This window comes from Apodemus sylvaticus, chromosome 7 (genome assembly GCF_947179515.1).
Source record: "Apodemus sylvaticus chromosome 7, mApoSyl1.1, whole genome shotgun sequence".
Lineage (NCBI taxonomy): Eukaryota > Metazoa > Chordata > Mammalia > Rodentia > Muridae > Apodemus > Apodemus sylvaticus.
The window spans coordinates 73,133,082-73,156,251 of NC_067478.1; the positions used below are offsets into that span (position 1 = coordinate 73,133,082).

Below are 23,170 nucleotides of genomic sequence, written 5' to 3' on the forward strand. Positions count from 1 at the left end.
CCAGCATATTTCACAGCCATAGTCCATTATGCATATCAAGTTAATAACCCTTGAACATGGCAAGTGTTGTCATGAGCTAAAAGTTCTTTCTGTTCCTGTAGAATTGCGCAGGGAACGAATGAATGCTTTACAAAGAGAAGTGACACCACCATTGCCTGAGGTAAGATGGCTTTTGTTTTCCTCAGAAAGGTTACTCTCATGATACTTTCTTTATATGGCTATCACATCTCAGGAATAAAGCTGCTTGCACACTATGGCTATTAGAGTATTTACATAGGAAGAGAACAAAAGTCACCCATGATATGACACAGCATGAGAAGAAAATATAAATCATGTAAGGTTCCATAGTGCATGTCAGGAAGCTCTTCTGCAAACATTTTCCTGTTTGAAATATGAAAATATGTATAAGAAGCTGACAGGCTATTGTATAGAAAAAGTTCCTGTTTCTTGTACAACTATCCTCTTGTCTTTTTGCTGGGGGTGGGGTGTCTCCTAAGGTTAACACAGGTGGAATGAGTTTGCCCAAATATTGATGTGGCAGAAGATCCTGATGTCCACTAAGGGACACCGAGGCAGTGAGACCTCTAAAGGATGAAGTTAGAGTAGATAATTGGGCTGCAGAGGTATTCCTTAGAAGGGATTCATCTCACAGCACCAGGTTGTCATAATGTCTCTCTACTATGTTTCAAAGTAGCTTTGAGAGAACTCTTAGCAGGGGACAAAAGGAATAGGTTTGCCTGATATAGGCTAAGTGGGCAAAAGTGTAAAATATACTTATTTTCTTCACATAGTACTCAGCCTCAGGTGTTTTATAAAAGTATCACTCAACAGACTAATATAGAATCTTTGAGTTGGCTATTCTTCCCAGTCCTGTTCACCACTTTCCTGAGACACTGGAAAAAACAAAGACCTGTGCAAACATAACTCAGTATGATCTGGGTCTAAGAGTGTTTTCTCTAAATTTCAGGCCCCACCAAGGAACCGAAGATGTCGTATGTATTCTGGAATGACTTTCTTAGGACATACTGTAGATAAGAACAGTGCACACACTCATATTTGTCTTGTTTTCCACTATGTCAAAGAAATCTTCTTGTAATAACACTGCAAATTTAGCTTAAAACCACCAATGATACCCCAAGAGATATCCCATGGTCATTTGTGTGTCATTCCCCCATTTCCCCTAGTTGCTGTGAGATTTGATTTATGTGTTATCTCCTTAAAGATAACCCAACTGTTCAACCCAATTTTCAGACCATTTTGTAAATGAACAGAAATGAGAGACCAAGCTTTACCTATATTATTTAGTCAAAGTTCATCATAGCCGTGTATGGTGGAGTCATTTCTCAGCATATCCTGCTACAGGAGAACCCTGATTAAGGTGGATAAATAATTGTGCTCCCAGACATATGGCATAAACTTCCACCTATCAACTCATCAAGACACAGGTAGTCAATATAGAAGAGTCCTAGCTTTTCATAATAACCCCCAAACAAGTTATTTGCTCCAGTGGCAGAACCTGAAGGTAGCTTCTACATATTAGGCTGCAGATATTCACAGCTGAGAAAGAGAAAGCTCAGGTGTGCGGGGTTTGTTTGTTTTGTTTGTTATTGGAATACCAGGTTGTCATGAGCAAGGTTTGATGCTCAATATTGGAGAAAAAAGGATGTTGGCATGTAGGTTTATAGTCTAGTGTTCCAGAAGGGATGCAAGTTAGTTGATTTTAATGTCATCTTCAGTCTTGGGCATTTTCTGACCAGGCTGTGCTGTGCCATGAGACAGTGCCTGAAAACATTATTATTACCATACCACTACCAGCACTATCAACATCAACAACAGCAGCAAATAAAGGAAAGAATCCACCTGTTCCTAGCCATATTGTTCTAAAAATAGGATCCCCAACACAGGGAACACAGGGAATGTGTATCATAATTTGGTTTTCCTTCAACATGTCTGAATCCCAGAGGAACTGGTGAAATGCTTTAACATAATTAGAAACTATTCCCATGACTCCAAAACCTACACACTGGGTTAGGGAAGCTATCCACTAAGAACTCCAGTCAACACTGGTATCAGTCATTCTTTTAACTTTCCCAAATGAATTAGACTCTGTCCCTGAAAAGTACTTGCCCTCACTTCTGGTCAGTTCCCATATTGACTGATGAGTGAGAACACAGAGAGTCTATATGCACTTAGTGGATTATCCAGTCAGCACTAGGTATGATCATTTCTAAAATGGCTGTGGCTCAGGGTATGTCTGTGTGTACAGGCATTAGCCAAGGAGAGTTTTAGTTCAGGGAGGCAGGACTGTGTGTACACTGCCATTGGATGGCCTATGGGTAAGAGAGTTTTAGAGTGCTTACTGGACTTTGGTGAGGAATGTCGTAGTTAGGGTATCTATTGCTGCCATAAAATATCTGCTTACTGGCTTGCTCAGCCTGCTTTCTTACAGATCCCAGGATGACCAGGCCAGGGATGGCACTGACCTTCATGTCTGGGCCCTCCAAATCCACCATGTCTAAGCCTCCCCTGGCCCCACTGATCATTAATTGAGAAAATGTCCTACAGCTGGATCTTATGGAGGCATTTTTCTCAACTGAGACTTCTTCTCTGATTCTAACTTGTGTCAAATTGACACACAAAACCAGCAAGTATAGCAGAGGAGGAGCAAACTTAGGTTTCATGAAGCTTCTGCTCCTTGTTTGTTTTGTTTAGGTGTCACAGTGTTGAGGGCAGTTGTGACCAAGAATGTGTGTGCACAGGCACAGTTCATTAAATCCTGTTTGGTGATGTGTCTTAAGCAGGGTGTGCCAACTGAAGGGAAGGGACTTTATTTTTTCCACCTCTCTCATGATAGCTACTTTAGATGACTTGAAACCCGAGTCTAGACACTGATAGACAGCTGATAGTATGTGGGTGGTGGGGGGACTGCCATGCATTTCCACTCACCAAAGTTCACTGCATTGCTTCTTTAGGAATTAGTCTCTTTTGTTGTCAGTGATTTAAAAATACAGTACCTATCCCTATTTTATTATTTTATTGACCAGGGAATTTGGTCACATGGACATAAAGGTAACTAATACAGTGCCCTCAGATTAAAACTATTAGGTACAGAAAGCCTATATCACTGAAGGTGATATTACTTGTTGTGCATGAGTTAGAAAACAATGGTTAGCTAAACAATGAAAAGAAACAACCATTGTCCACTGTTCTGAAGCCATGCAACTATGATCTCTTGGTCCAGCCATGGCTTTCCGATTCTTCTAGTAACCACTAAATACTATAGAGAACTTGTGTAGACCTAGTATTATTCTTTAAGGGTCTATATTACATTTTTAGACTCATTAACCTTATTGTGAATGCTTAGGAAATTGTAATGTCATATTGTTAAAGAATGTAGAAATGAGGAATAGCCCACATTTCACTGTGTTCACATGACTTCCAAAGAGATTTGTGTGCTGATCACACTTTTGCCCTACCCTTCTGTCGATACTACCTCATGCACATGAATTGAGAGCATATCTATGTAAGAACTGACCAGCCCTTTGTATAGTAAATGATTGATGGCTCAAGGATTCTGAATCAGATAAGTTCAGTGTTTAAACACAGCTGTTATTAAGTTTCCTATCTTTTAATGCAGTTCAGCTGACCTATGTTTCATTTTTTGTTTGTTTGTTTGTTTGTTTTTTGTCATTGTTGTGAATGCATTACAGTATCAGCTATCTTACAACGACTGGGTTGTGAAAGAATCTCTACTACTGAGACAGGACCCGACATCAAAGTCCTCTATACGGCAGAAAAAGCCTGCACCACTAACGGTACAGCGGAAATTCAATCATTAGTTTGAGTTATTCATGATTGTTGTAGGTTTATACTATATCTCCTCTGGGAAAAGAATGAGAATGTTTTGCAGTATTTTTAATGTATCTTGTTTGTTACCCCAACTCATCTGTAGAACTGCAATCCATGTCTATTGTGGTTCTCACTGGATGACAAACATTCTTGTGTGAGGCAGTGTGACTTCACCTACTCTAAGCACCAATGTGTGAGTCACTCTCTCCATTCACTGTCTTCCAGATGTGGATGGTGTGGAGGACAGCCCCGAGGAAGACTTGACTGATGAGAGAAGTAAGCAAGCGTTCATGCAAGCCGTGGCATTCCTGGTCACATCCGATGACAGAGTCCAGGAGGAACTGCTGTTTCTTCTGCTGGGGAGGCAGAGAAAGAGAAAGTCAATTCAGGAGACTCCCCAGTGGGCAGAAGATGATAAGACCTTATCATGCAATAATCCTACTTCAGTAGCTTTTATATTTTGATGTAATAACCTGACATGAAGCATTTTAATGCAGGAAGTATTTACTCCGGTTTCCAACTCAAGGGGATCGTTTTATTATGGCGTGGAAGACATGGAAGTGACTAGGAACTGTGTTAGCAAACTTCAGTGTTCAGCAGGGGCCAAATCACTACTCTCCCTCACTTTAATATCAGTTTGCTGGTCTGAACCTAGACAGATGCTTTACAGAGAACACAATTGATGCCATTGTAAAGGAAAATTCTAAGTGTCTCCAATAAGCCATTACTGTTCAACGAAGAGTGAATACTTCTGCATCATTACATCCTGTGCTTCACAGTACACTCCATTTCTAGAACACTGTTACTCTATCAAGATTGATATTGTCTGTGTTTGGTCTGGTGAGATAGCTCCATTGCTAAGTTTGCTAGCCTTTTATAGCTGGGACCTGATGACCTGAGCTTGACTCCTAGAACCTACATAGAGGTGAAAGGAGAGAACCATCTCCTCCAGGTTGTCCTGTGACCCCCACATGTGCCACAACATGTACTCTAATACATATTTCATGTACATGCATGAGTATAATGACAATAATAATTGAAAGTAATTAAAATTTACATATCATTAATGAATGCCATATGCTAGTCTTGATCAATGGTGGATAAAACAAACAAAAAATCCAGATCTCTAGAAATGCTAATTTTCTTGACTTTAAAATGGCCTGAAGAAATAATAACGATTTATCACTTAATCTTAACATTTATTTCAGTTTGTCCAATCCAAGATGAATTATTTTGTATTACTTTGAGGAAAAATACTATTTTTTCTCATTGATTCTTCAGGTCTTCCTTTGTTTTTCCTTTTCCATCTGTGGAAGAGTATAGGAGAAGCCTAACTGTGTTTCTTAAGTATAACCATCAAGGCTAGGTGCTAGTGCAAACATATAAGTAGCAGCTTTTCTTTGATGCACTAGCTCCCAAATTATTGAGACCCATACTATTAGATTTATTTAATAAGTTTTATGGCATAATAACTGAGAAGTTACTAATCAAATACTCTATGGTAATCTGGCTACCTCCCAGACAATGTGCCCAAGATACTTCCATTTTAGTACTGATCTGTCTCTGCTCCATGTGTGTTCTCATAGTGTCTTCTGGACTCTCTCTCTAAAACAAAGTCTTTCTTCCTTTCTCCCCACCCCGCTCCCCACTGTGATGAGAAGTCCAGCTCTATTCTCTCCTCTCAGTCCCTGGCTGATCAGCTTTTTATTGGCCAATCTAGGGATAATTGGGGAGCAATGTTTATGCAACATTGAGACAGGAGATTCTTAGAATAAGCATTATAATACCATGTCCAGATTACAACCAAATATAGGGGCAGAGATATCAGCATTTGAACAATTCAAGGATAATCATTTCACAATGCACAATAACATTATGTATATAGCTAGACATATAGGCTCAATCCATATACCATTGTCCATATCAAGCTAAGAACACTTGGTATGTATCCAACAGTACCATGAGCTCAGAGTCATTTTGTGTCCTCTAGTGATATGTGAGCAGAACCAAATGACGACCTCAGACGAACAGGGTGGCCAATCGTTACTTGTTAAGGTAAGATGGTCTCCTCCTTTCCTAAGGTAGGAAAATTAGCTCCATGATTTCTTTGTTTATTTATAGATACCATATTCTAATAATAATGCTGACAGCTTAAACAGCAGATATTCCTAGGAAGAGGGGGAATTATGCCAAGTTACCCATGGCGTGACAGCATGAGAGAAGACAGAATTGTGTCAGGTTCCACAGAGAGTGTCAGGAAGCTCTTCTGACAAATACTTACCTGTTTAGATGAAGGCATGTAAAAGAGCTGACAGGCGTATACAAAAAGCTTCTTTTTTTCTGCATCTATTCTCTTGACTTTCCTCCAGAGAATTCCAAGGTTAGCACACTTGTAATGAGTTTCCCTAAATATTGATGAGGTAAAAGTTTCTGATGTCCATTAAGGGACATTGAGGTGGTGAGTTCTTTAAAGCACAAAGTTAGAGTAGACAATTAGGAGGAAGAGGTACTCTTCTGAAGAAACTCATCTCACAGGATCAGACTGCCAACATGCTTCTTTGCCCAGTGTGAATGTGGCTTTTAGAAATCCCTTTCATAGAGGACAAAGACATAGGTTTGCCTGATTGCACTTGCAAAGGTGAGAAAATACTTTTCTTTCCACACTACCTAGACGCAGGTATTTTGTGGCAGCATCAAACAGAACAATACATATTTTTTTTTGTTTATTAGTTCTCCAATAAAACCAGAGAACCAAAGATCTGTGCAACCCTAACTCAGTATGACCTGGGCCTAAGAGTGTTTTCTCTAAATTGCAGATCCAGACAAGGAAACGTAAATGTGGTATGTATTCTGGAATGGCTTTTTTTAGGGCACACTGTAGATAAGAACTGTGCACTTACTCCTTGTCTTTGTCTGGTTCCCCAGTGTTTTCAGAGCAAACTACTGGCAAGGAGGATTTAGAGTTTAGTTTAAGATCACAACTGATATTCTAAGTGACAAATCATGGTCATGAAATCACTTAGTTTACATTGAGGACTTACACAGGGTTTGTTGATTGGGGTGGTGGTGGTGGAAGTATCTTTTTTTTTTTTTTTTTGCTCACTCATCATGTGACAAGTAGGTTAAACTAACTTGGAGTTGGAATCATTGAGGTCTTTTACTAGTGTGGTTGCCTGATCAGTTTACACTGAGAGGCCACAGAAAGGGCTACCACAGTGCTGAACAAGTGATATACACTGGGCTAACCTGGTTCCTCTTCTTCAAAAGGAAATGGCCATTTTTTGAAGGCCATTCAAAATCAGGGTTGGAAAAGTGGAACATCTATCCTTGTTTCAGTTTTCCAAGTTATCTAACTTGGGCCATACTATTAAGGTAACTATTACAGTGCCCTCAGACGGAAGTAGGAAGTAGAGATAGATGGTCCCTTAACAATACCCTTTACTTTTGGCCATCTTATAGGTTGTGCACAAACTATAAAACATCTTGTTATGTGAAGAATAAAAAGAAACTACCTTTGCCTGCTGACCTGGCATTGTGGCAGTGTATATACACTGTCTCTGGATCTAGCTGTGGCCTCTTGCTGATTTTTCTGGCCTTTGGCCTTATAGCTCCTCTTTCAGTGCTAGCAATTCTCTTTAGTCATTTACTCCTTCAGGCTCATTAGGCTTAATGGGAGTCCTTAGGAAGTTGTAGTGCCATGTAATTTCAAGAACCCAAATTTCACTGTGTTCACATGGCTCTTCACATCATTTGGATGCTGGCCATCTTGCACACACAGTCAAATGCTCTTCTGTCCATCTCATCCATATGGATTGAGATCTTCTCTATACTGACCATGTTATATGGGCTTTAAGTGTTCACTGATGTTCTTGATCTCCCAAAAGTGACATTGGGATTCAAACAAATGTGCTTGCAAGTCAGTAATGAGATCAGATGTTTAAGCACAGAGCAATGGTCAGCCTTTTTTTTAAAAATGTGATTCAGCTAACCTTTTGTTGTTGTTGTTGTTGTTGTGAATGCATTCCAGTTTCTGCCTTACTGAAGAGACTGGGTCTCAGATGGATACAGACTCAAGAGCAGAGTGGCACTACATCTCAAACAAAGACTGTGTTTACAGTTGACAAGGCTTGTGGCACACGGGATGGTACTGTGAAAATTCAATAATGTTTGAATTCTTAAAATTGATCAATTAACTTTTAATTTGATTTTGCCTGCATGTATGTAGGTGGACCCCACATGTTGTGTAGTACTAGTGGAGATGAAAAGAGGGCATGAAATCGTCTGGAATTGGAGCAACACATGGTTATAAACCACTACGCTATTGTAGAAATAGTTATTCTCAATCCAGGACTTCTACATGGCCTTTGGCCATTCAGTTCCTGGATTAAAAAAAAAACCCCACAACCTTTATATTTATAATGAGCCTTAATCAGCACTAGAGCTGGGCAGATATCTACCCTCTATGCTATGAGCATCTATTTCCCCATCTATAACTCCAAGTTATAACTTGCCATGATCTGTCTAGGCAGCTTTTACCTTTAAGTGGCCAGCCCCATGGTTATGTTTTCGTGATTTACTTACCCCATTGCAGCTTCCTCCTCTCTCCACTTTCTTCTTCTTCTTCTTTTTTTTTTTAATATTTTTATTTTCTATATTCTTTGTTTACATTCCGATCTCTCTCCACTTTCTTCTCCATCTCCTTGTGGTTCTTTTCTGACCCCAAGCCCGGGGAACCCCAAGCCCTGCCTATCTTGATTCTGCCCATATGGCTATAGGCTTTAGCTATAGGCTGCAAGCATCTTTATTCACCAATCAGGAATAATTTGGAGGGCAAGGTCTCATAGTGTTACTTGGGTTTAAGTTACGATTCTTTTGTCCTTGGGGGCAACCAGGCTTTGGAGGGCAATCCAAAGGGCAGTATAATACAAAGCAAAAGACTAAACACCATTCTAGTATTGGGAATCAAACCCCAGACCTCTGGAAGAGCAGTGTTCTTAACTATAGAGCCATCTCTCAAGTTCCTAGTTTACTATTGATAGGAGCTGTAAGTAAAATTGCATCTCCTCTGTCAAAAGAATTAAGATGTTTTAAGTATTTTTAATATGTGAGGTGTTACTCTATCTCATTAGTAGAATGTCTATTGTGGTTCTCAGCGAATGATATGACCCAAAGGAAGTTGAGCTTGTTCTCATGTGAGGCAGGGTAACTTCATCTACTACAGTCACCAAGGTATGAGTCACTCACTGTCTTCATTGACTTTTTTGCAGATAGTGATATGTTTGAAGAAGACAGTGAAGATGATTTGGGTAGGGAGAACAGCCTTCAAAGTGATGACCCTGGTGGTGGTAGGTAATGGCATGCCTGATCTCATCCAGCTCTTCCCTGATTTTCTTCCAGATACAGAATATATAAACAAAGATGATGATGATGACTTAGGTAGGGAGAACAGCCTTCAAAGCAATGATCTTGGGAGTGGGAGGTAAATGGTATTCCTGGTCATATTCATCTTTTCCCTGACTTTCTTCCAGATGATGAGTTGGATGGTGACAACATTGGGAATGAGCTGGGTAAGGAGAACAGCCTTCAAAGAGATGGCCTTGGTAGTCGATTGCTGGTCAGATCCAGTTTTTCACTGATTTTTCTTCCAGAAATCCATAATATATACGAAAGAAAAATTGAGAGTGAGTTGAGTAGTAACGACAGCCTGCACAGTTATGAACTTGTTACGGGTAGGTAATGGTGTTCCTGGTCAGATATGAAGAACAGTGTCTTAGTTTGGGTTTTACTTCTGTGAAAAAGCACCATGACCAAGGCAACTCTTATAAAACATTTTATCGGGGTTGGCTTACAGGTTCAGAGGTTCAGTCCAGTATCATCAAGGCAAGAGCATGGCAGTGTCCAGACAGGCATTGTGTAGCAGGAACTGAGAGTTCTATATCTTCATCCCAGGCAAACAGGAAAAGACTAGCTCCCAGGCAGCTGGGAAGAGGGTCTTAAAGTCCATGCCTACAGTGACATACCTACGCCAATAAGGTCACACCTCCAAAGAGTGCCACTCCCTGGGCCAAACATAATCAAACCACTACAAAGTGCCTAGCAGTAATCAGGTTATTCCTTCTGCTTGGAGGGCAGAGGAAGAAAGAAAGTCAATTTAAGGGTCTTCCAAGTGGACAGAAGTGATGACCAGAATCTACTACTGGATCGATGTGTTTTAATTTTTGTCATTGCTGTGATGAAATAAGTTGACAAGAAACAATTTAATGGAGGAGCAGTTTATTGTGGCTTCTGGTTATAGTGAATCATTGAATCATGTTAAAGAAGAGGTGGAAGCTAGCAGGGAAGGGACAGCTATAGGTGCAGGGGACTAGCTTGTCGCATTGTATTCACAATCCATAATCAGAAGGCAGAGAGTTAATTGAAGCAGGGCTGACTTCAAAGTCTAAAAGTCCTCCACGGCGATTCACTTCATCCAAGGAGGCTCCATCTTTAAGGATTCTAAGCTTTTCCCAAATGGCACCACTGGCTCCATAGTACCTGTTGACATACACAAGGCTATGAGGGGCATTTTATGTTCAGACTAGAACCCATAGTGTTCAGTTTATGGCCTCATATGATTTCACCACATCAGGTCATGTGAAATTTAAGCAAAAATGACAACTTTGTAATTTATTCCTCCATTGTCATCTGTTCTTTTTCCACCAAGGAATCTAATGTCCTAAGTAAGAAGACAATGTCGTTTTTCTGTTTATCATTTAGTTCCTCAAACCAAAGCCCATTTTCTCCCATGTCCTTGTCCTGACAGTTTGCAATATTCTATATTTTAGTCATTTCCCACATGCCACGTTTTGCTGAAACCAAACCATTTTTACCATATAAGGAATCCAGAGGGAGGGAATCTGTATTACAAACTCTGTGTGGATTTGTTCTTTATATATACTGGTTTAGAATATGAAAGTGAGAACTGTTATATAAAAATATTAGACATTCACACAGAAAGAAATTGGTTCTACCTTTCTTTATTCCCCTGTGTGTCTGAGTGGGTAGCTCAGGAGGTACAGAGCTTGCCTTGAAGAACAAGCACTTTCCTATGAGTTGGCTGGTGGCTAAATAGAAGCCCGCATATTTATGAGACATTAATAATGTATGATGGAGGGGTTTCCATGTGTAGCCAAAGTAGAAATTTTAATATATAATTTCAATCTACCCAGTCACTCCTGAGTTTTCAACCATAGAAATCTGTTACATATGTAGAACAGTGGTGGCTTACGTCAGGATTAGACTCCAAGTACACACTCAGGACAACTATTTTTAGAATATTTTTAGAAACTATTTTTAAGCTTTTTTTAAAAATAACTATCCAACCCAAGTCCATGTGAAATTAAAATGAACACTTTTATAATAAGCATGGTTATGTTCCAGAAGAACAACTATTTGAGAATGTGTTATCTGGGAGATTTATGTCTCTATGGAACCTAAGTTGTATGGTCTTTGACAACACAATTTGCCAGTAAATAACCTTCCTCAGCATTTACATGGCATGCCTCGTGTCCACTACGTCACTGAGGAACAGCACTCCAATATGTCTTCTTTAGTTACACATAGCCGTTGGGTGGAATCAGGGAAATGCAATGATGAATGGACCCAGGCTTGCTTTTTGGTAAAAGGGCCAAGGTGGAAGTCCCACATATAGTTCCAGATTCTGTATTTAGTATTAGGCTCTGAGCTCATTACACTCATGGATCTCTGAAGCCTATGATAAGCTGGAGGTAACATAGCCCAGTGGAGGGATTGCTACAGGGAACCCTGATTTTCATCATCATGGTGATGTGAAAAGCAGAAAGAACCAATGCTGATATAGAGTGTGGAGGCTCACCACTAGGGAAGCCCACAGCCTGTGAGAACCAGATCACACCTCATCCCTGTTCTAAAGCCATTTAGGAATGGGAAGATCTTTTAGTGATTTGTAAAGGCAATGTAGACATTAGCTAGAAGTTGTGAGGTTGTGTGAGCTACAGAAGTAGATAACTGCTCAGAGTAGTGCTCCAGTACTTACATAGTGCCTCACTCTTGTGTGGGTTCTCATGTGGAACTATGTCAGCAAACCTCAGTGTTCAGTGGAGGCCAAGTCACCACTCCCCCACTCAGTGTTGCTGGTGGTTTACACAGTAGGTTTACACTGGGACTGATGCTTTACACAGCGAATGCAATTGGTGCAAAATAAATGATGTATAGTGGTTGTTTTTGTAAATACAACACTCTAAGTATCTCCATCCAATAAGCTATTACTGTACAACAAAGAGTGAATACTTCTGCATCATTACATCCTGTGCTTCACAGTACACTCCCTTTCTAGAACACTGTTACTCTATCAAGATTGACATTGTCTGTGTTTGGTCTGGTGAGATAGCTCCATTGCTAAGTGTGCTTGCTTTTTATAGCCGGGTCCTGGTGACCTGAGCTTGACTCCTGGAACCTACATAGAGGTGAAAAGAGAGAACCATCTCCTCCAGGTTGTCCTGTGACCCCCCACACATGTGCCGCAACATGTACTCTAATACATATTTCATGTACATGTACAGTAATAACTATTGATAAAATAAAGGCAATTAAGAATAGCCAATGAGATTAGCAAATACTATGTGTGTGTGTGTGTGTGTGTGTGTGTGTGTGTATACACACAAACTACTTGGGGTGGAGAAAAGAGGTTTGACTGAATTTTAGAAATAGCATCTGTTTTGAAATGGTTTGAAAATGTTTTGAAGAAGTGATAGAAATCTGTCCTTTAACTATCACACTTATTATTTCCCTGATCCAAGATAATTTCTATAATTTGAGTTTTTTAGAATAATCATAGGTTACTTAGTATCTTATAGATTAAGAATATGATATCTTGCAATATTTGTGGAGTGTCGATTACCTAGCTATTAGTGAAACTTTAACCACAGGATTTAAAATAAAAATGTATTTTAACTGTCATTGAATGATATGAATCAAAGGACAGCTGAGGTAGTCTTTCCATGAAGCAGTGTGGCTTTATCTACTGTAGACAATACTTTGAGTGTATGTTATTTTCCATACAGACTTTATAATGGACAGTTCTGAGGAACTCAGTAATACACAGGATGACACCGCGGCCAAAGTAAGCGGGAAAAGTACAGATTCTACAACTGGTAAGTAATGCATTTCTGACAGGATTCAATGGGAAAGGACTCAGGAGTGGTGAGGTCATGCCTTCTTTCGGGGTAACAAAGGGAGTCAGGAAGTTAGCTCAGTAGGCTTTGAGATGCAGAGAGACAGTGTTGCAGTGGTATTACCCAGGCAATGTACTGAGTTTAGGTGCTAAGAGAGAGTGACCACTTAATATCCCATATTGTGTTGTCTAAGTATAAATACAAAGATTCAGTTTCTTATCTAATACTCTCTTCTTTTTCATCCTTTGACAAAGGAAGCTAGTGTAACTCAGGGAGACAGTAATGCTGTGTCATCTGCCCAATTTTTTTAAGTAGTTATCATCTAAATTGTCAAACTAGAGCAAGTTTGCTTTTCTGTTTCCTTGTACTTGCATTTATAAGAAATTTAGTTATTTATTGTGCATTTTCTTTTGTGGAGAGTCATATATAGAATCTATCTTGACACCAGAGAAAAACAATAAACATGTAAAAAAAATCTGTGAAGTCTTAAACATCATTTTCTATGTCTGATGGCATAGACAGATGTAGGATCTCCAGTCTATTTAAGATCAGGGGTCACCAAGCCTCCAACATCCTTTTTAGCATCAAGAAGATAGCTCAGCTAGCCATGTGCTTGTGAGAATTTGAGTTCAGCCCTAAAGTTTCATGCTGATTTACATGATGGGTAGCAGTTTCTAATGCTAGCCATCAGCAGCTACAAAATTTCATGAGTTTGACCTCTGTGAATGAAGCCAGGAGCTCAAGGATATCAACTGTAGGGAGAGTGGCCAAAACCCCAACTCATCCTAGGGAAACCATAGCTGTGTACACAACTTGACATGAGAAACACTTAAGTACATTTTTGATGTTTCCATTGTTTTTCAAGATGTTTGTGTGAGTGCACACCAATTGTGTGTGATGCCTGAGAGGTCAGAACTGGGTGATGGTTCCACAGGAACTGAGATTATAGGTGTTTGTGAAATGCCTGAAGAGCTCAGCTCAGGCCTAAACTGCCTAGCTACAGACTGTTTTTAAATTGTTGTATGTTGGTATTTTGAAAATTCTATGGATGTTCCATGACAGAGGAAAACTGCTGTTGATCTTGTGGGAACCAGCATGACTTCACCTGGCATGGCAGGAATGAGAGAGCGAGCTTCTGTTACTTTTTTTTTTTTTCCAATATAGCAGTTCTAGGACATTGGGATATAACTACCCTAGAGAGGCAGGAAGGGAATAAGGTAAAATCCAAGCATTCACGTGGGATACAGGGAGAGGACCCAGGAGCAGCCAGGTCACCCCTTGTGCTTCAGAGGCTGAGGGAGCAGAGCAGGGAAGGCAGTGAGATACGTGGAGGTGCGTGAGTTTTTCCTTTTCAAGGCATAACGTGAGCAGTGTTGTCTGTGAGTTCTGCTGTGTCTGCTGTGTGCTCTGCCATTTAAACACAATCTTTGCCAGAACACCTGCTTCCTCCTGTCTCCTTTGTTGTGCTTCATAAAGCTCTAGTCAATTGCATCCATAATAGTCTGACTTTGAGAAACTGACCTGTGACAGTGGGAATCTACCTGGTAGGACAAAACTGTCTTCTGGACACTTGGCACAGACCTGGAGATGTGAATCTTACAGATGGGGACCATCAGCACAAGACAAGCAGACTTCATTCTTCTCTGTCCGTACATGTAGAAGTGCATGCAGGTTTCCTTCTGTCCTTTAGGTCCTTTTAGTTCCATTTTATAAGACACATGTGGAGCAAGAGTAGAGTACTCTTGCCTGGTCTCACTGTGGCATCTGGGAGGTAAGCACAGAACTTGCACCTCATTTACAGCCAGTGCTCTGCACACTTGAGGGAATTGCAGGGGGTGCCAGGCAAGGGGGTGCCTGTCCATTTGGGAGTCTAACACCTAGTGGAGTGATGAGGGATATGGCCTTTGGGTCCTGTTTGGCCTATTTTTCAAATATTCTTTCTTGAGTTCATAAGATGAAGAGGACTGTGGAGTTCTCCCCACAACTATGGCAGGTATTTCATAGAGCTAAAACACATGGACACTCACTCGGCTATCACCTCTCCCTGAAACTCGGGGGCCACAGACTCTCCCATGCCCAAACCTCACATTCCTATCCCCATCTTCTACTATCACATGGCTATGGCTGCCTGAGACCTCTGGTTGTCCCCTGATGTCTATGGAGCTTCTGTGTGTTTCACTTGAGAGAGTTCTGAGGTGTTGTGTCAGGTCTGTAGGCACTAGTTTGTAAGCTGAGTATTCTTTTCCTCCATTGCCTTCCCAGGAGCCTTTGCGGTAATGTCATAGCCTTTGCTTATTATAAAGTGTGATGACCACAATCTCTCATTGTCCGTGCACTGAATCTATGCTGTGTGTCAGGCCTAGCCCTCAAAGCCTACCTGCTTGGCCAGAGCCTGAAATCACCCTTTCTCTGATATTCTCTTACTCATATCCCCCTCTTCCTTCTGTTTCCTTAGGATATGTCCTTGGCACTGGGTTCTCTGCCTGGCACGCCACTGAGACTCTGGGATCTTTTTCACCTGCTACTTTGCTCATGATCTTATGTACTTAGTCTCATTACCCCCATGACCCAAACTAAACCTCTGCTGTCTTTTTCACCAGTCATACAACTGAGAGTTTTATTAATAGTTCTTCAATAACCCACTATCTCTCTGTCAAAGAACCTTGTGATTATGAATTGTGGCCTTCTTGACTCCCTTACAAAGCTGCTGACACAGACTTGAGCGCAACAGTGAGAAGACAGAGCTGAGCCCTTCCTAGGGACATTCCTAGGGAGACAGCCATTTGAGACTTAGTCTGTCCCCTCAGTAGCTCCTGATGCTGGGGAGCAGATATGAAGGCTGATGAAGCCCAGCAGTTCAAGCAGGAGAAGTGCACCAAGAGGGAAGAGTTCGATGCCCTGAGAAATGTTATTCCCAGCATGAGAATAGACACAGAGAGACTCAACACCAGCAGAAACATTCCCCAAACATGGGGACAGCAGGAAGAAGGCACCTTGGGGGTCCCCTTGATGGTTTAGGGAACTGTGACAAAAACTTGGTCAAAACCTCATCTCTGTTTCTTCTGTTTCCAGATTCGGCTAAGTCAAAGGCAAATCCTGTTGGGCCTCCCTTTTATGCCTGGGAGGACAACAACCATATCAAGAAGTAACTATTACCACCTGGAGAGAGGGCTTAGCCGTGTGAAAGGCTAGCCTCACCACCAAAAGTATAAGAAATGACTATTCCTCCTATATTCCACACAATCCTGGAGGTGGCACCACCATTGTAAAACAACAAATATTATTCTTACCTTCCCCTTTCATAGACTTTCAGTCCCTGTGATCGGACATTCCTATGTTGTGAACTATTGGACAATGAGATGCTCACATCCCAATGTGATACCATCTATGGCTCGCTGTCAACAAAAAACTGCAGCGCAACTTGAGACAACTGCGTCCTGGGACAGTTTTTACATCAGACCTGCCAGCATGTGGGCTACCTGGCAATCTGCTGTCCCAGATGCAGTGGCTCATGAGCACCGACAGCTTGCCTCAAAAATACACATGGGTTATGTGTGTATGATCAATTTAGACAAGAATACTTTACAAGACTTCCAACAACCAATTACCAACAATTGGGTACCAATGCTGACACAAGCACCATGTACAGCTTGTTCACCACTCTTTGTGGAACAAGCTTAGGAAATAATGCCACAAATACTGCACGAAAACCAGAAAGCAGCTGCTATGCTGCTAATCAACCTCTGCACCATCTGGGACTGAAAAGGTAAGGTTGTGTTTCCCAGCAGCTGGGTAAGCATGGGGCACCCCTGTAGCCACTAGAGATATTTGTGAAGTTACAGGTAACAAGTGTGTGGGCTCTGTGGAAGTATAAAAGGTGAGAGGGCCGAGTCACTCTATGATCTTAAACTGGGAAGGGTGTGATTTCCCAAGACTTTATGGCTCCCCTCACCCTCTCGACTTTGTAAGCATCAAGAACCTTGGTTTTCATTAAAACCTTGAAAACCCTTTCCTCGATACCCACTCCACGTACTTAGAGCTTCTGTCTTGTGTAGGCTTTTTCCTGGCCCTTTGGGCAGGGTGTTTTCTCTGTCTGAGTTTTCTCTTCCATGGTTCCCTGCTTCTCAACCCTAGCCCCAAATAACCCAGTGCATGCTGACTGTTGGTGCCAGGGCCTCCCACTGTGTCCTCCTCACAGTCCACAGGCCTTAGCCTACTTCAAGCCTGAAGTCTTTCCAGTCCTGGAGAAACATCCCTGTGTGCCTCTGTTTAGCTAGGATCTGGCAGAGCCCCAACCTCCTTCCCACACATGGCTGTTGTATGAATGTACATCTCTGTCTCTTGAGGATTGTGTTTCTCTTTTCCTTTCAGTGGTGCATTGTTCTGGCTCTCTGGCTGTACTTTCTGCTTCTCATTTGGCAACAGTGTCTCACTAAGTAACTCAAACTATCCTGAAACTCATGGTGTTCCTGCCTCCCAGGTGTACTTGTAGGTGTGTGCTACCAAACCGGGCCTTGCAGTTCACATTCTACATATTTATTATTTATTTATTGAATGTTCTAGAGGACACAGAAATACTACAATATTCTGTGGTGGGGAAACTCTCCCCACCAGAGTTACTTAGCTAGGTATTGATAAGGCGGGATGACCCTTTCTGTTTTGGGGAATTGTTTGTGTGACCCTTGACCCTCTCTAGAGTCTTTGCTGCCTGTAGCTGCACATTAGGCCCACCTAGACTCTGCCTAACCATTCTCACAGTGCTATAATCCAGTACCCTTCCCAACTGGATGCTCTGACATGGGTTCCCCCTTCAGAATGCAGAAGCTTTCAGGTAAAGTACTGCCATGGAACTTGAGGCCAGGCTATCCCATATTGCTGGTATGACTTTTTTATTTGGGTGGAGAGGAAATGCCAGCATTAGTGTTCTACTGAGTGTGGGTAGCTCGGCTGATCCCCTCTTTATGTCCTTACTCTCTGGGACCTAGAGGGGTCAGGGCTCTTCCTTTGCCTGCCTCCTTGCTGGGAATGTGAGCCTGGATGTCAAGCTGCCTGCCTGTATCTCGGTTTGGAGACCACAGTTCCTCCTGGCTTATGGATGCTTCTAGAGAATTGCCCCTTAACTCCTCTGAATCTTTCTTCTTCCCCTGTTGCTGTCTGACTTGTCTTGCCTTCTAGAACAGGTTTTGGGCCAATCTCTTCATTGTTCTGGCTCCTTGCACTGTGGGTTTTGTGGCAGGAAGAGGATGGATGGCTTCCTGGGTATGATTGTTGTCTTTCTTCATGTCTCAGTTTTAACCTGCTGTGTGGTAGGGCACTGGAGCCAGCCACTGATTCTTGGTTTTTCAGGCTCCGTTCCTCCTCCTGCTGTTCCTAAGCAAGTTCCCTCAGGTGCGTCCTCATCAGGTGGAGCTTGGTGGCTCTGACAAAGAACCTTGTGCCTCATGAATTGTGGCCTTCTTGACTCCCTTACAAAGCTGCTGACACAGACTTGAGCCCAACAGTGAGAAGACAGAGCTGAGCCCTTCCTAGGAACATTCCTAGGGAGACAGCCATTTGAGACTTAGTCTGTCCCCTCAGTAGCTCCTGATGCTGGGAAGCAGATATGAAGGCTGATGAAGCCCAGCAGTTCAAGCAGGAGAAGTGCACCAAGAGGGAAGAGTTCGATGCCCTGAGAAATGTTATTCCCAGCATGAGAATAGACACAGAGAGACTCAACACCAGCAGAAACATTCCCCAAACATGGGGACAGCAGGAAGAAGGCACCTTGGGGGTCCCCTTGATCTTTCTAGGGAATTGTGACAAAAACTTGGTCAAAACCTCATCTCTGTCTCTTCTTTTCCAGATTTGGCCGAGTCAAAGGCAGATCCTATTTGGCCTCCACTTGTACCCGGGAGAACAACAACCATATCAAGACTTGACTCTTCCTGGTTGGAGAGAGGGCTCAGCCATTTTAAAGGCTAGCCCTACAACCAAAAATATACGAAATGACTATATGATCCTCAAGGTGCCATCACCATTTGAAAATATGAAATGTTCGTCTCACCTTCTTCTCTCATAGTCCCTCAATCCCCGTGATTGGATGGGCGTTCCTCCGTTGAGAACTATTGGACAATGAGATGCTCACATCCCAATGTGATACCATCTATGGCTCGCTGTCAACAAAAAACTGCAGCGCAACTTGAGACAACTGCGTCCTGGGACAGTTTTTACATCAGACCTGCCAGCATGTGGGCTACCTGGCAATCTGCTGTCCCAGATGCAGTGGCTCATGAGCACCGACAGCTTGCCTCAAAAATACACATGGGTTATGTGTGTATGATCAATTTAGACAAGAATACTTTACAAGACTTCCAACAACCAATTACCAACAATTGGGTACCAATGCTGACACAAGCACCATGTACAGCTTGTTCACCACTCTTTGTGGAACAAGCTTAGGAAATAATGCCACAAATACTGCACGAAGACCAGAAAGTAGCTGCCATGCTGCTAATCAACCTCTGCACCATCTGGGACTGAAAAGGTAAGGTTGTGTTTCCCAGCAGCTGGGTAAGCATGGGGCACCCCTGTAGCCATTAGAGATATTTGTGAAGTTACAGGTAACAAGTGTGTGGGCTCTGTGGAAGTATAAAAGGTGAGAGGGCCAAGTCACTCTATGATCTTAACCTGGGAAGGGTGTAATTTCCCAAGACTTTATGGCTCCCCTCACCCTCTCGACTTTGTAAGTATCAAGAACCTTGGTTTTCATTAAAACCTTGAAAACCCTTTCCTCGATACCCACTCCACGTACTTAGAGCTTCTGTCTTGTGTAGGCTTTTTCCTGGCCCTTTGGCCAGGCTGTTTTCTCTGTCTGAGTTTTCTCTTCCACGGTTCCCTGCTTCTCAACTCTAGCCCCAAATAACCCAGTGCATGCTGACTGTTGGTGCCAGGGCCTCCCACTGTGTCCTCCTCACAGTCCACAGGCCTTAGCCTACTTCAAGCCTGAAGTCTTTCCAGTCCTGGAGAAGCATCCCTGTGTGCCTCTGTTTAGCTAGGATCTGGCAGAGCGCCAACCTCCTTCCCACACATGGCTGTTGTGTGAATGTACATCTCTGTCTCTTGGTGCTTGGATGCATGAGAATGGTGTCCTGAGGATTGTGTTTCTCTTTTCCTTTCAGTGGTGCATTGTTCTGGCTCTCTGGCTGTACTTTCTGCTTCTCATTTGGCAACAGTGTCTCACTAAGTAACTCAAACTATCCTGAAACTCATGGTATTCCTGCCTCCCAGGTGCACTTGTAGGTGTGTGCTACCAAACTAGGCCTTGCAGTTCACATTCTACATATTTATTATTTATTTATTGAATGTTCTAGAGGACACAGAAATACTACAATATTCTGTGGTGGGGAAACTCTCCCCACCAGAGTTACTTAGCTAGGTATTGATAAGATGGGATGGCCCTTTCTGTTTTGGGGAATTGTTTGTGTGACCCTTGACCCTCTCTAGAGTCTTTGCTGCCTGTAGCTGCACATTAGGCCCACCTAGACTCTGCCTAACCATTCCCACAGTGCTATAATCCAGTACCCTTCCCAACTGGATGCTCTGACATGGGTTCCTCCTTCAGAATGCAGAAGCTTTCAGGTAAAGTACTGCCATGGAACTTGAGGCCAGGCTATCCCATATTGCTGGTATGACTTTTTTATTTGGGTGGAGAGGAAATGCCAGCATTAGTGTTCTACTGAGTGTGGGTAGCTCGGCTGATCCCCTCTTTATGTCCTTACTCTCTGGGACCTAGAGGGGTCAGGGCTCTTCCTTTGCCTGCCTCCTTGCTGGGAATGTGAGCCTGGGTGTCAAGCTGCCTGCCTGTATCTCGGTTTGGAGACCACAGTTCCTCCTGGCTTATGGATGCTTCTAGAGAATTGCCCCTTAACTCCTCTGAATCTTTCTTCTTCCCCTGTTGCTGTCTGACTTGTCTTGCCTTCTAGAACAGGTTTTGGGCCAATCTCTTCATTGTTCTGGCTCCTTGCACTGTGGGTTTTGTGGCAGGAAGAGGATGGATGGCTTCCTGGGTATGATTGTTGTCTTTCTTCATGTCTCAGTTTTAACCTGCTGTGTGGTAGGGCACTGGAGCCAGCCACTGATTCTTGGATTTTCAGGCTCTGTTCCTCCTCCTGCTGTTCCTAAGCAAGTTCCCTCAGGTGCGTCCTCATCAGGTGGAGCTTGGTGGCTCTGACAAAGAACCTTGTGCCTCATGAATTGTGGCCCTTCTTGACTCCCTTACAAAGCTGCTGACACAGACTTGAGCCCAACAGTGAGAAGACAGAGCTGAGCCCTTCCTAGGAACATTCCTAGGGAGACAGCCATTTGAGACTTAGTCTGTCCCCTCAGTAGCTCCTGATGCTGGGGAGCAGATATGAAGGCTGATGAAGCCCAGCAGTTCAAGCAGGAGAAGTGCACCAAGAGGGAAGAGTTCGATGCCCTGAGAAATGTTATTCCCAGCATGAGAATAGACACAGAGAGACTCAACACCAGCAGAAACATTCCCCAAACATGGGGACAGCAGGAAGAAGGCACCTTGGGGGTCCCCTTGATCTTTCTAGGGCACTGTGACAAAAACTTGGTCAAAACCTCATCTCTGTCTCTTCCTTTCCAGATTTGGCTAAGTCAAAGGCAGATCCTATTTGGCCTCCACTTGTACCCGGGAGAACAACAACCATATCAAGACTTGACTCTTCCTGGTTGGAGAGAGGGCTCAGCCATTTTAAAGGCTAGCCCTACAACCAAAAATATACGAAATGACTATATGATCCTCAAGGTGCCATCACCATTTGAAAATATGAAATGTTCGTCTCACCTTCTTCTCTCATAGTCCCTCAATCCCCGTGATTGGATGGGCGTTCCTCCGTTGAGAACTATTGGACAAGGAGATGCTCACATCCCAATGTGATACCATCTATGGCTCGCTGTCAACAAAAAACTGCAGCGCAACTTGAGACAACTGCGTCCTGGGACAGTTTTTACATCAGACCTGCCAGCATGTGGGCTACCTGGCAATCTGCTGTCCCAGATGCAGTGGCTCATGAGCACCGACAGCTTGCCTCAAAAATACACATGGGTTATGTGTGTATGATCAATTTAGACAAGAATACTTTACAAGACTTCCAACAACCAATTACCAACAATTGGGTACCAATGCTGACACAAGCACCATGTACAGCTTGTTCACCACTCTTTGTGGAACAAGCTTAGGAAATAATGCCACAAATACTGCACGAAAACCAGAAAGCAGCTGCCATGCTGCTAATCAACCTCTGCACCATCTGGGCCTGAAAAGGTAAGGTTGTGTTTCCCAGCAGCTGGGTAAGCATGGGGCACCCCTGTAGCCACTAGAGATATTTGTGAAGTTACAGGTAACAAGTGTGTGGGCTCTGTGGAAGTATAAAAGGTGAGAGGGCTGAGTCACTCTATGATCTTAAACTGGGAAGGGTGTGATTTCCCAAGACTTTATGACTCCCCTCACCCTCTCGACTTTGTAAGTATCAAGAACCTTGGTTTTCATTAAAACCTTGAAAACCCTTTCCTCGATACCCACTCCACGTACTTAGAGCTTCTGTCTTGTGTAGGCTTTTTCCTGGCCCTTTGGCCAGGCTGTTTTCTCTGTCTGAGTTTTCTCTTCCATGGTTCCCTGCTTCTCAACCCTAGCCCCAAATAACCCAGTGCATGCTGACTGTTGGTGCCAGGGCCTCCCACTGTGTCCAGTGCATGCTGAATGTTGGTGCCAGGGCCTCCCTCCCACTGTGTCCTCCTCACAGTCCACAGGCCTTAGCCTACTTCAAGCCTGAAGTCTTTCCAGTCCTGGAGAAGCATCCCTGTGTGCCTCTGTTTAGCTAGGATCTGGCAGAGCGCCAACCTCCTTCTCACACATGGCTGTTGTGTGAATGTACATCTCTGTCTCTTGGTGCTTGGATGCATGGGAATGGTGTCCTGAGGATTGTGTTTCTCTTTTCCTTTCAGTGGTGCATTGTTCTGGCTCTCTGGCTGTACTTTCTGCTTCTCATTTGGCAACTGTGTCTCACTAAGTAACCCACCTATCCTGAAACTCATGGTGTTCCTGCCTCCCAGGTGTGCTTGTAGGTGTGTGCTACTGAACTCGG

General features: G+C 42.9%; 1 protein-coding gene across 1 annotated transcript in view; it reads right to left on the minus strand.

Moving 5' to 3' along the window:
* Nucleotides 1-10,105: 10,105 nt before the first annotated feature.
* The window catches only part of LOC127689723 (uncharacterized), a 31,213-nt gene continuing 18,148 nt past the window's right edge, over nt 10,106-23,170 (minus strand). The window contains exon 5 of the mRNA XM_052189351.1: nt 10,106-10,383. Coding sequence (XP_052045311.1) covers nt 10,233-10,383 — 151 coding nt within the window. The 3' untranslated portion in view covers nt 10,106-10,232. The remainder of the gene's footprint in view (nt 10,384-23,170) is intronic.